The sequence below is a fragment of the Manis javanica genome, unplaced genomic scaffold (assembly GCF_040802235.1).
Source record: "Manis javanica isolate MJ-LG unplaced genomic scaffold, MJ_LKY HiC_scaffold_24, whole genome shotgun sequence".
Taxonomy (NCBI): Eukaryota; Metazoa; Chordata; class Mammalia; order Pholidota; family Manidae; genus Manis; species Manis javanica.
The window spans coordinates 355855-368524 of NW_027332170.1; the positions used below are offsets into that span (position 1 = coordinate 355855).

General features: G+C 40.7%; 1 protein-coding gene across 1 annotated transcript in view; it reads left to right on the forward strand.

The window, feature by feature from the left end:
* LOC140843070 (transcription initiation factor TFIID subunit 1-like) overlaps positions 1 to 12670 on the forward strand; it is a 118686-nt gene that overhangs the window by 61422 nt on the left and 44594 nt on the right. Inside the window, 4 exon segments of the mRNA XM_073228284.1 lie at positions 2916 to 3065; positions 3254 to 3373; positions 3649 to 3824; positions 4457 to 4635. Coding sequence (XP_073084385.1) covers positions 2916 to 3065; positions 3254 to 3373; positions 3649 to 3824; positions 4457 to 4635 — 625 coding nt within the window.

The following is a 12670-nucleotide window of genomic DNA, read 5'->3' on the forward strand; positions in this document are numbered from 1 at the left end:
CACTTTTAGTCTGTGCATATCTGTGGGTTTAAAGTGAATCTCTTGTAAGCAGTATATAGATGGGTTTTGTTTTTTATCCATTCAGTGACTCTATGTCTTTTTATTGGTTCATTCAAACCATTTACATTTAGGGTGATTATCGATAGGTATGTAACTATTGCCTTTGTAGTCTTCAGATTTGTGGTTATCAAAGGCTCAAGGTTAACTTCCTTACTATCTAAGAGTCTGACTTAACTCACTTAATATGGTAGTACAAATAGTCTAAAGGTTCTTTTTTTCTCCTGTGACTTCCTCCTCCATTCTTTATGGATTAGGTGTCATATTCTGTACTCTTTGTCTATCCTTGATTGACTCTGGGGACGGTTAATTTGATTTTGCATTTGCTTTGTAATTAGCTGTTCTACTTTCTCTACTGTGGTTTTATTACCTGTGGTGACAGCTATTAAACCTTAAGAACACTTCCCTCTGTAGCAGTCCCTCCAAAATACACTGTAGATGGTTTGTGGAAGGTAAATTGTCTCAGCTTTTGGTTGTCTGGAAATTGTTTAATTCCTCCTGCAAATTTAAGTGATAATCTTGCCGAATCAAGTAATCTTGGTTCTAAGGGCCCCTTTGTTCGAGGCCTTTCTGCCTCATTGCATTAAATAAATCTTGCCACTCCTTTCTGCCTATAAGTTTTCTGCCAAGAAATCTGATGATAGCCTGATGGGCTTCCCTTGTATGTGTTCTTATTTCTCTCTCTGGCTGCTTTGATTAGTCTGTCCTTATCCTTGATGTTTGACATTTCAGTTACTCTGTGTCTTGGTGTTGTCTTCCTTGTGTCCCTTATCCTGGGAGATCTGTGCACCTCCATGGCCTGAAAGACAATCTCCTTCTCCAGACTGGGGAAGTTTTCAGCAATTATCTCCTCAGAGACACTTTCTATCCCTTTTTCTCTCTGTTCTCTTTCTGGTACCCCTATAATGTGAGTATTGTTCTGTTAACGATTGGTCACACAGTGCTCTCAATATTCTTTCATTCTTAGGGATCCTTTTATCTGTTCCTCAGCTTCTTCGTATTCCTCTTTTCTAGTTTCTATTTCATTTATCGTGTCCTCCACCATATCTAATCTGCTTTTAATACCCCCATTGTGCTCTTCAATGATTGTATCTCCAACTGGAATTCCCTCCTGAGTTCTTCAATATTTTTCTGTACCTACGTAAGCATGTTAATGATTTTTATTTTGAAGTCTCTTTCAGGAAGATTAATGAGGTCAATGTCATTTAAATGTTCCTGAGGAGTTGTGTTAATAATTTAAATTTCAACCAGGTTCCTTTGGCATTTCGTATTTGTGTATGGGCCCCTCTCGTATTGAGAAGCTCTACTCTGTGGAGCTGCTTAGCCCCTGAAGCAATGTCAAGGGCCACAGGGGAGTGGTATTGGTGCCTGGGAGAGGAAAGAGCTGTTTCCTGCTTCCCAGCTGCTGTGGCTGTCTCCAGTGTCTGAACCAGTGGGCCAAGCATACAGGTATAAGCCTCTATGCTTTGCGTTTGTAGTTGCTGTAAACAGATCTTCCGTCTGGCTGTCCTAATGCCAGGGTAGGGTTTGCCGGTTTGCAAGCCAGGTGGGGCTATCCGGGAGGAATGTGCAGTTGGGTGTGTATCACCGAGGGGTTCTTTGGTGGTGCGTAGCCGGCCAGGAAGCTGGAGCACCTAAAGTCTGTGAAAGCTCCCAACCTGCTGGGCAGAGTGCACCCGGACAATTTGTCTACTTTAGTTTCTCCTGAGCATTACTGCTCTGTGCAGTCCTTGCCCCTTTAGCAGCCCTCTTGCTAAGGGCTTCCTTGTTAGGAAGTCTCTCAGACTGCCCACCTTTCTTTTGTCCCAGGGCTGCCAGATATGGATCCCTGCTTTCCACAAGCGGCTGGAATCTCTTCAGGAACTCTGCCTGTCTTAGCTAATCACGAGAGTACCATGCAAGCACCATGAAATGTGTGTATGTGCTCCCAGAGTAGATCTCTGGAGTTAGGTATTCAGCAGTCTCAGCCCTCCACTCCCTTCCCACTCTGTTTCTCTTTCATTCTGGCAGTGAGCTGGGGGAAAGGGATTGGGTCCATCCGGGCCACGGCTTTGGTACCTTACTCTGTTCTGTGAGGTTTATTTCTTTCACCAGGTTTATACAGTTTGGCACAACCCTCGTTCCTGCTGCCCTTTCAGGATTACTCGTATTAATTATATTTTTGTATTTTATGTGGTATTAGAAGGAAGCCTCTGTCTCACTTCTCATGCCTCCATCTTTAATCCTCTCCTCCTTGATCACATTCTAGGTAGTCATTTGTAGTCTTAACTCGTCTGTATGGAGAAACACATTCCCCTACTCTTTTAATTTCCTTACTGTTTTGTGGGATTTCTAAAAGGTATTCAGGATTCCAGGAGAGAGAGGACAGACCATTTTGAGCAAACCAGTGGCAGAGGTGAAGTGGACTCTGATTCAGTGCTCCTAGGGTTGGGGCTAGTGTTTTGTAAAGCATGATTTATCATCTAATTATGAAAATATGTGGGTCATTCTAAAGAAGTAATTGTACTGTCAAATGCAGTTGTCAGTCTAACTTTTGTGCATCACGAGGATGGGGGCAACACCGTCTCTGAGAACTCTCAGGGAAGCTCAGCAAATATTGGAGTGAAGGATACCTCTGTTCCACATATTCCTTCTTCTAATGGCTGAAATCTTAACTTCTACTTAATATCATGATTTAATTACCATAGGAAAGAAGAACAGCAAGCTCTGAGCCCTGGTCAGCTTTATGTAACAATTGGTTTTTGTGGATAGTTTACAAAAGTATCAAATTGTGTTACTGTAATTGATCCAACTTTGTATCATGGCTAGACATAGAGCAAATGTGCTCCATAACCCTTAAATCTTTTCCTGTATGTCAGGTTCACACAGCTCCTTGGAACACCACAAGGGCCTTCATTGCTGCCATGACGGGCAAGTGTCTCCTGGAGGTGACTGGGATGGCAGATCCCACAGGGTGTGGTGAAGGGTTCTCGTATGTGAAGATTCCAAACAAACCAACACAGCGGAAGGTGAGAGTGTCCGAGTTTCTGTAGGATGTGAATCAAGGAAGATAGAAAGGAAGGTTAATGAGTCATGATGAATAGGATATATCATCTAGGAAGCAGTTAAGTTGACAGGATGATTTAAGTGGCTACTACAAGTAATTCAGCTCTCTAAGAATTCTTACCTGTTCTGTTGTATTTTGTTTTTGATGTAGGATGATAAGGAGCCTCAGCCAATGAAGAAAACAGTGACAGGAACCGATGCAGATCTTCGTCACCTCTCTCTAAAAAATGCCAAGCAACTTCTTCGTAAATTTGGTGTGCTTGAGGAAAAGGTGAGGAGGAAGAGGAAAATGTAGAGGCTCCTAGGGGCTTTGCACAAGGAGGGAAGAGCTAGTAGGCAGATGTAAGAAACTGTCTGGAGGATTTTGTGGTGTAAGTTGTGGTGGCCTGGGTCTTGTATACTTTTTCAGGAGTTAGTTCTAAAGCTTTCTGTTTAAAATATTTTGGGTGTTCTTTTTTTGGTCTAGCTCTCTAACCATGTGTCTTGGTTTTCTCTTTGAAATACCTGAATAATTGGTGTATGTGTGTGTGTGTCTCTCTCTTGTAGATTAAAAAGTTTTCCTGCTGGGAAGTGATTGATGCGTTACGCACAATGTTAACAGAACAGGCCCGCTCTAGAGAGGGACCCATGAGTAAATTTGCTTGTGGATCAAGGTTTTCTGTGGCTGAGCATCAAGAGCGTTACAAAGAGGAATGTCAACGCGTCTTTGACCTGCAGAACAAGTGTGTTTTAGTGCTGCAGAAAATCCAATCTGGAAAAGTGGGGGAGTCCAAGACACTATTTTATAATGGAGAAACCTAATTATGTTTTAGTCACACCTAATAATATAACTAGGTAGTAAGGTATCTGGAGATTTCAGGATGGCATCTGTTCATATACTGCTAGAGTACCTACTTTATTCAAAGCAACTTGGCAAAGGTTTTGAATGGCAAGTGGTGCTAGGTTTGAGCTCTGGGTTCCATGGCAACTTTTATGGCCTACTTAGGCCTAGCAGCCATTACAGTGGTGTTAGGGGACAGGAAGTTGTATGTTCTCTGAAGGCTTACTGTTGAGAGGATGGGAATGCCCTAATTCATAATGACCAATAATATATTGATGTGTTTCTCAGGGTCTCTCCAGGAATTCTGAAAGAGCTGTGCTATTTCGTATTTCTAACTTGCCTTGTTCACTGAATGTCTAGGAAAACTTGTGAAGCTTTTCCATTAAGGGCTCCGTATCTTAGTGGATTTTCAGTGTTGTTTTTAAGGCTGACTTCCCAATTTCCTACTGTAGCCTCAAACTGTTTCTTCAGCTCTTTGTAAACTTCTGTATTTCCCCTTGTCTTAATTTAATATTGTTTTTTTTCTCTTTTTAGGGTTTTGTCATCAACTGAAGTCTTATCAACTGACACAGATATTAGCTCAGCTGAAGACAGTGACTTTGAAGAAATGGGAAAGGACATTGAGAACATGCTGCAGAATAAGAAAACCAGTTCTCAGCTATCACGTGAACGGGAGGAGCAAGAGCGGCAGGAACTACAGAGGATGTTGTTGGGTGAGTGTAGTGGCTTCAGAGACAGACGAGAAAGATTAAAAAGTATAAGTAACTGCAAACTAATCATTGAGGCAGTGCTGGAGGCAGCAGATGTTGGGATGAGTGTAGAAAGATTACCTGTAGATGAGGTAAGAAAGATGACTGTAAATTGGACTCTAGGTTGTGGTGCATAGATGGAGGAGATGCTATCAGTCCACTGCTGTCTCTGCATCAGGCCTGGCCAAGCCAGGGCTCTCAGTGCTGTCCATCAAATGAGCTTTCCGGGCATTCTTCATAGAGGGTAAGAGTTTTTAATACAGAATCTGAATGAATTTGGGGTTGGTTCTTGAACCCTCTGCAATCAGTATGTCAAATTCTGTGCAAATGTGCCTTTTCTGAGAGCATCCATGGCTTTCAGAAGATTTTCAGGATTTTCAGAGTATTCTGAGCACCTAAAGAGAACTAAAAAACCCCCAGCCAAAAATTGCAGAAGTTCAGGGTGAAAGGTGATAGTGGCCTGAAGTGGTTTGGGATATATATGGACTTTGGAAATGAAATTAGGTAAAAAAAAACAAGCTGACTTTAAGATTTCTCTCTGGGCTTGCTAGGAAGATGGTGGTACATTGATTAAAGTAGCAAATTTCAAAGAAAGAGGCAGGTTTAACATGGGGAGGTGTGGAGTTTGAGGTCCCCATGCCACTACCTAGTGTAGATGGCAAGCAGGCAACTGAAAAGTTGGATGTAGATACAGAGAGAGAATAAAGGCCGAAGATGAAGGTTTACGTAACTGTTCTCACTCATAGTAGTCTTTTCCTTTGTTTCCTTCTCTTTGTAAAAGCTTTGTGTAATTTTGTTGTTTTGACTACATTGTAAAGATGTAATAAAGCCTCTTCACCAGTGTGGTCGTGGATCAGCTGTATCTACATCACATGGGAGCTTGTTAGAAATGCAGAAATCTTAGGGCTCATCACAAACCTACTGATTAGATTCTGTATTTTAACAAGATCCTCAGGTGATTACTACTCTTGCATAATTAAAGTTTTAGAAGGATGCTCTGGACTTGTTTCTGTCGTGCATGGGTACATTTTTTTTATTAAGGTATCCTTGATATACAATCTTATGCTTGGATTTCACATGAGCAACTTTGTGGCTACTACATGCCCCGCATTAAGTCCCCACCACATGTCCCATTAGAGTCACTGCTCATCAAGCATAGTAAGATGCTATAGAGTAATAACTTGCCAACTTTGTGCTATATACTTCCTTCCCCGTGCCCCCCACTACATTCAGTGCACTAATCATAATGCCCCTTAATCCCCTTACACTCCCTTCACACCAACACTCCCCAGTCCCTTTCTCTTTGGTAACTGTTGGTCCATTGCTGTTTTGTTCCTTTTTGCTTTGTTGTTATATTCCTCAGATGAATAAAATCATTTGGTACTTGTCTTCAGCTGCCTTATATCACTGAGCATATACCCTATAGGTCTGTCCATGATGCAAATGGTAGGATTTGTTTTCTTCTTATGGCTAAATAATATTCCATTGTGTGTAGGTACCACACCTTCTTTATCCACTTATCTACTGATGAGCACTTAGGTTGCTTCCATAGGTTGGCTATTGTATGTTATATTGTGCTCTGATAAACATCAGGGAGCAAAGGCCTTTTTTATTTTTTATTTGGGTATCATTAATCTACAATTACATGAGGAACTTTATCTTTACTAGACTCCCCCATCACCCCCACATACCCCATTACAGACACTGTCCATCAGCATAGTAAGATGCTGTAGAATCACTACTTGTCTTCTCTGTGTTGTACAGCCCTCCCCATTTCTGCCCTCCCACATTATACATGATAATCATAGTGCCCCCTTTCTTTTCCCCACCCCTTATCCTTCCCTCCCCACTCATTGTCCCCAGGCCCTTTCTGTTTGGGAACTGTTAGTCTGTTCTTGGTTTCTGTGAGTCCGCTGCTGTTTTGCACCTTCAGATTTTTTCTTTGTTCTTATACTCCAAATATGAGTGAAATCATCTGATACTTGTCGTTCTCCACCTGGCTTATTTCACTGAGCATAATACTTTCTAGCTCCATCCATGTTGTTGCAAATGATAGGTTTGTTTTCTTATGGCTGAATAATATTCCATTGTGTATATGTACCAGATCTTGTTTATCCATTCATCTACTGATGGACACTTAGGTTGCTTCCATTTCTTGGCTATTACAAATAGTACTGCGATAAACATACGGATGCATCTGTCTTTCAAACTGTGCTGCGGCATTCTTACGGTAAATTCCTAGTAGTGGAATTCTTGGATCAAATGGTGTTTCTATTTTGAGTGTTTTGAGGAACCTCCATACTGCTTTCCACAATGGTTGAACTAATTTACATTCCCACCAGCAGTGTAGGAGGGTTCCCCTTTCTACGCATCTTGACCAGCATTTGTTGTTCTTAGTCTTTTGGATGCCGGCCGTCCTTACTGGTGTGAGGTGATACCTCATTGTGGTTTTAATTTGTATTTCTCTGATGAGTAGGGATGTGGAGCATCTTTTCATGTGTCCGTTGGCCATCTGAAATTCTTCTTTGGAGAACTGACTGTTCGGCTCCTCTGCCCGTTTTTTAATTGGATTATTAGCTGTTTGTTGAGGTGTGTGAGCTCTTTATTTATTTTGGATGTCAACCCTTTAACAGATCTGTAATTTACGTATATATTCTCCCATACTGTATGATGCCTTTTTATTCTATTGGTGATATCCTTTGCTGTACAGAAGCTTTTCAGCTTGATATAGTCCCACTTGTTCATTTTTGCTTTTCGTTCCCTTGCCTGGGAGATATGTTCATGAAGAAGTCACTCATGTTTATGTCTTAAGAGATTTTTGCCTATGTTTTTTTCTAAGGGTTTTATGGTCTCATGACTTAAATTCAGGTCTTTGATCCATTGTGAATTTACTTTTGTGTATGGGGTTAGACAGTGATCCAGTTTCATTCTCTTACATGTAGCTGTCCAGTTTTGCCAACACCAGCTGTAGAAGAGGCTGTCATTTCCCCATTGTATGTCCATGCCTCCTTTATCATATAGTACTTGACCATATATGTTTGGGTTGATATCTGGACTCTGTATTCTGTTCCATTGAATTGTGGGTCTGTTCTGGTACCAGTACCAAATTGTCTTGATTACTGTGGCTTTGTAGTAGAGCTTGAAGTTGGAAAGCAAGATCGCCCCTGCTTTATTCTTCCTTCTCAGCATTGCTTTGGCTATACTGGGTGTTTTGTGGTTGCATATGAATTTTAAAACTATTTCTTCCAGTTTGTTGAAGAATGCTGTTGGTATTATCATAGGGATTGCATTGAATCTGTAGATTGCTTTAGGCAGGATGGCCAATTTAGCAATATTAATTCCTAGCCAAGGGCATGGGATGAGTTTCCATTTGTTAGTGTTCTCTTTAATTTCTCTTAAGAGTGTCTTGTAGTTTTCAGGGTATAGGTCTTTCCCTTCCTTGTTTAGGTTTATTTCTAGGAATTTTATTCTTTTTTGATGCAATTGTGAATGGAAATGTTTTCCTGATTTCTCTTTCTGCTTGTTCATCATTAGCATGTAGGAAAGCAACAGATTTCTGTGTATTAATTTTGTATCCTGCAACTTTGCTGAATTCAGGTATTTTTTCTAGTGGTTTTGGAGTGGAGTCTTTATGGTTTTTTATGTACAGTATCATGTCATCTGCGAATAGTGACAGTTTGACTTCTTTGCCAATCTGAATGCCTTGTATTTCTTTGTTTTGTCTCATTACCATGGCTAGAACCTCCCATACTATGTTGACTAACAGTGGGGAGAGTGGGCATCCCTGTCTTGTTCCCCATCTCAGAGGAAAAGCTTTCAGCTTCTCGCAGTTTTAAGTATGATGTTGTCTGTGAGTTTGTCATATATGGGCTTTATTATGTTGAGGTACTTTCCCTCTGTACCCATTGTTTGGAGAGCTTTTATCATGAATGGACATTGAATTTTGTCGAATGCTTTTTCAGCATCTATGGAGATGATCATGTGGTTTTTGTCTTTCTTTTTGTTGATGTGGTGGATGATGTTGATGGATTTTTGAATGCTGTACTATACTTGCTTCCCAGAGATAAATACCACTTGATTATTGTGTATGATCCTTGTGATGTATTTTTGAATTCGGTTTGCTAATATTTTGTTGAGAATTTTTTCATCTATGTTCATCAGAGGTAGTGGTTTGTAGTTTTCTTTTTTTCTGGGATGTTTGCCTGGTTTTAGTATTAGAGTGATGCTGGCTTCATAGAATGTTTAGAAGTATTCCCTCCTCTCCTGTTTTTAGGAAAACTTAACGGAGAATGGGTATTATATCTTCTCTATATGTCTAATTCAACAGTGAATCCATCTGGCCCAGGAGTTTATTTCTTGGGTAGCTTTTTGATGACTGATTCAATTTTGTTGCTGGTAATAAGTCTGTTTAGATGTTCTGTTTCTTCCTTGGTTAACCTTGGAAGGTTGTATTTTTCTAGGAAGTTGTCCATTTCTTCTAGGTTTTCCAGCTTGGTAGCATATAGATTTTCATAGTATTCTCTCATGATTCTTTGTATTTCTGTGGGGTCCGTCATGATATTTTCTTTCTCATTTCTGATTCTGTTGATGTGTCCAGTTTTTCTCTTTTTCTTTTAGTTAGTCTGGCTGCGCGTTTATCCATTTTGTCTACTTTCTCAGAGAACCAACGCTTGGTTTCATTGAGTCTTTTCTATTGTTTAATTGTTCTCAATTTTATCTCTTCTTTGATCTTTATTATGTTCCTCTTTCTGCTGACTTTGTGCCTCATTTGTTCTTCCTTTTCAATGATTGTGACTTTATACTATTCATTTGGGATTGTCCTTCCTTCCTTAAATGGGAAAGGATTGCTATATACTTTCCACTTAGCTTTTCTGCGTCCCACAGAAGTTTGGGCTTTGTGCTGTTGTCATTTGTCTCCATATATTGCTGGATCTCTGTTTTAATTTGCTCATTGATTCATTGATTATTTAAGAGCATCTTGTTAAGCCTACTTGTGATTGTGAGCCTTTTTCTTTTCTTTTTAAAATTTATTTCTAGTTTTATACCTTTGTGGTCTGAGAAACTGGTTTGTACAATTTCAATCTTTTTGAATATACCGAGGCTTCTTTTGTGGCCTAGTATGGGGTCTATTCTGGAATATGTTCCATGTGCACTTGAGACGAATGTGTATTCTGCTGCTTTGGTTGTAGAGTTCTGTCAGTGTCAGTAAGGTCCATCTGTTCTAATGTGTTGTTCTGCGCCTCTCTCTCCTTACTTATTTTCTTCCTGGTTCATCTCTCTTCAGAGTGAGTGGAGTGCTGTAAGTCTCCTAGAATGAATGTATTGCAACCTATTTCCCTCTTTAATTCTGTTAGTATTTGCTTCACATATGTATGTGCTCCTGTGTTCGGTGTATAGATATTTTTATTGCCTTTATCTTCTTGTTGGATTGACCCCTTTATCATTATGTAATGCCCTTCTTTTTCTTTTGTGACTTTCTTTGTTTTGAAGTCTGTTTTGTCTCATGCAAGTACTGCATCTCCTGCTTTTTTCTCCCTATTAGTTGCATGAAATATCTTTTTCCATCCCTTCACTTTTCGTCTGTGTGTATCTTTGGGTTTAAAGTGAGCCTCTTTTATGTAGCATGTAGACGGGTCTTGTTTTTAAATCCATTCTGTGATTATTCTGTGTCCGTCGGTGCATTCAGTCCATTTACATTTAGGGCAATTATTGATAGGTATGTGCTTATTGCTATTGCAGGCTTTAGATTCATGGTTACCAAAGGTTCAAGGGTAACTTCCGTACTATCTAAGAGTCTTAACTCACTTAATATGCTATTACAAACACAATCTAAAGGTTCTTTTCTTTCCCCTCATCCTTTGTCTTTCTCCTCCATTCTTTATATATTTCGTATCATATTCAGTACTCTTTGGCTATCCATTGAATGACTTTGGACGTAGTTCAGTTAATTTTGCATTTGTTTAGTAATTAACTGTTCTACTTTCTTCACTGTGGTTTTATTACCTTTGGTAACAACTATTAAACAATAGGAACACTGTCATCTGTAGCAGTCTCTCCAAAATACACTGTAGAGATTATTTGTGGGAGGTAAATTCTCTCAGCATTTGCTTTTTTGGAAATTGTTTAATCCCTCCAAATTTAAATGATAATCTTGCTGGATAAAGTATTCTTGGTTTGAGGCCATTCTGCTTCATTGCATTAAATATATCATGCCACTCCCTTCTGGCCTGTAAGGTTTCTGTTGAGAATTCTGATGATAGCTTGATGGGCCTTCCTTTGTATGTGATCTTAATTCTCTGGCTGCTTTTAATAGTCTGTCTTTATCCTCTATCTTGCCATTTTCATTACTATATGTCTTGGTGTTGTCTTCCTTGGGTCCCTTGTACTGGGTGATCTGTGCACCTCCACGGCCTGAGAGACGATGTCCTTACCCAGATTGGGAAACTTTTCAGCAATTACCTCCTCAAGACAGTTTCTATCCCTTTTTCTCTCTCTTCTTCTTCTGGTACCCCTTTAAGGAAAACATTGTTCCATTTGGATTGGTCACACAGCTGTCTCTATATTCTTTCATTCTTAGGGATTCTTTTTTCTCTCTGTGCCTCAGTTTCTTTGTATTCCTCTTTTCTAGTTTCTGTTTCATTGATCATCTCCACCATATGTAAACTGCTTTTAATAGCTTCCACTGTGGTCGTCAACGATTGCATCTCCCGCCAGAATTCATTCCTGAGATCTTGAATATTTTTCTGTACCTTCATGAGCACGTTAATGATTTTTATTTTGCTCTCGGTTTCAGGAAGATTCATGAGGTCGATGTCATTTAAATCTTTCTCAGGTGTTGTCTTTATAATTTTACTTGGATCCAGGTTCCTTCTGCGTTTTATATTTGTGTATGGCACTCTCTAGTGCCCAGAAGCTCTACTGTCTGAAGCTGCTCAGCCCTTGAAGCAATGTCAGGGGTTGCAGGGGAATGATATTTGTGCCGGGGGGGAGGAAAGAGCTGTTTCCTGCTTCCTAGCTGCTATGCCTGTCTCCAGTGCCTGAACCAGTGGGCCGAGCACACAGGTGAAAGTGCCTATGCTTTGCGTCTGTAGTTGATGTAAACGGATCTCCCTCTGTGTGGCCTAATGCCAGAGTTGGGTTTTCCAGTTTGCAAGTCAGGTGGGGCTGGCTGGGAGAAAGGCGCACTTGGGTGAGTATCACCGAGGGGGTCCTTGGTGGTGCGTCGCCAGCCAGGAAGCTGGAGCACCTAAAGTCTGTGAAAGCTCCCAACCTGCTGGGCAGAGTGCATCCGGACAATTGGTCTACTTTCCTTTCTCCTGAGCAGTAAACTCTGTGCAGTCCTTGTCCCTTTAGCAGCCCTCTTGCCAAGGGTTTCCTAGTTAGGAATCTTCTCAGACTGCCCACCTTTCTTTTGTCACCGAGCAGCTGGGTAAGGATCCCTGCTTTCCACAAGCGGCTAGAATCTCAGTCTCTCCGGGAATTCTTCCTGTCTGAGCTTTCCAACCCCTTAATTGTGGGAGTACCGTGCAAGCACCATAAAATGTAGGTTTGTGCTCACAGAGCAGATCTCCCAAGTTAGGTATTCAGCAGTCCCAGGCCTCCATTCCCTCTCCGCTCCATTTCTGTTCCTCCTCCTGGTGACGTGGGGTATTGTAAGGGCCTTGGTCCCACTGGGCCACAGTTTTGGTACATTATCCTGTTCCGGGAGGTCCGCTCTTTTCTCCAGTTGTATGCAGTCTGGTGTAGTCCTGTTTCCTATTGGTCTTTCAGGATTTCTTGTATTTATTATATGCCGCTTCAGGAGGAAAACTCTGTCTCACCTCTCACGCTGCCATCTTTAATCCTCCTTCCTGAAGTTCTTCTTTGGAGAAGTGTCAGTTCAGATCCTTTGCCCATTTTTTAATTGGGTTAGTTGCTTTTTATGTGTGAAGGTGTGCGGGTTCTTTATATATTTTGGACATTAACGCCTGGTCTCATACGTCATTTATGAATATATTCT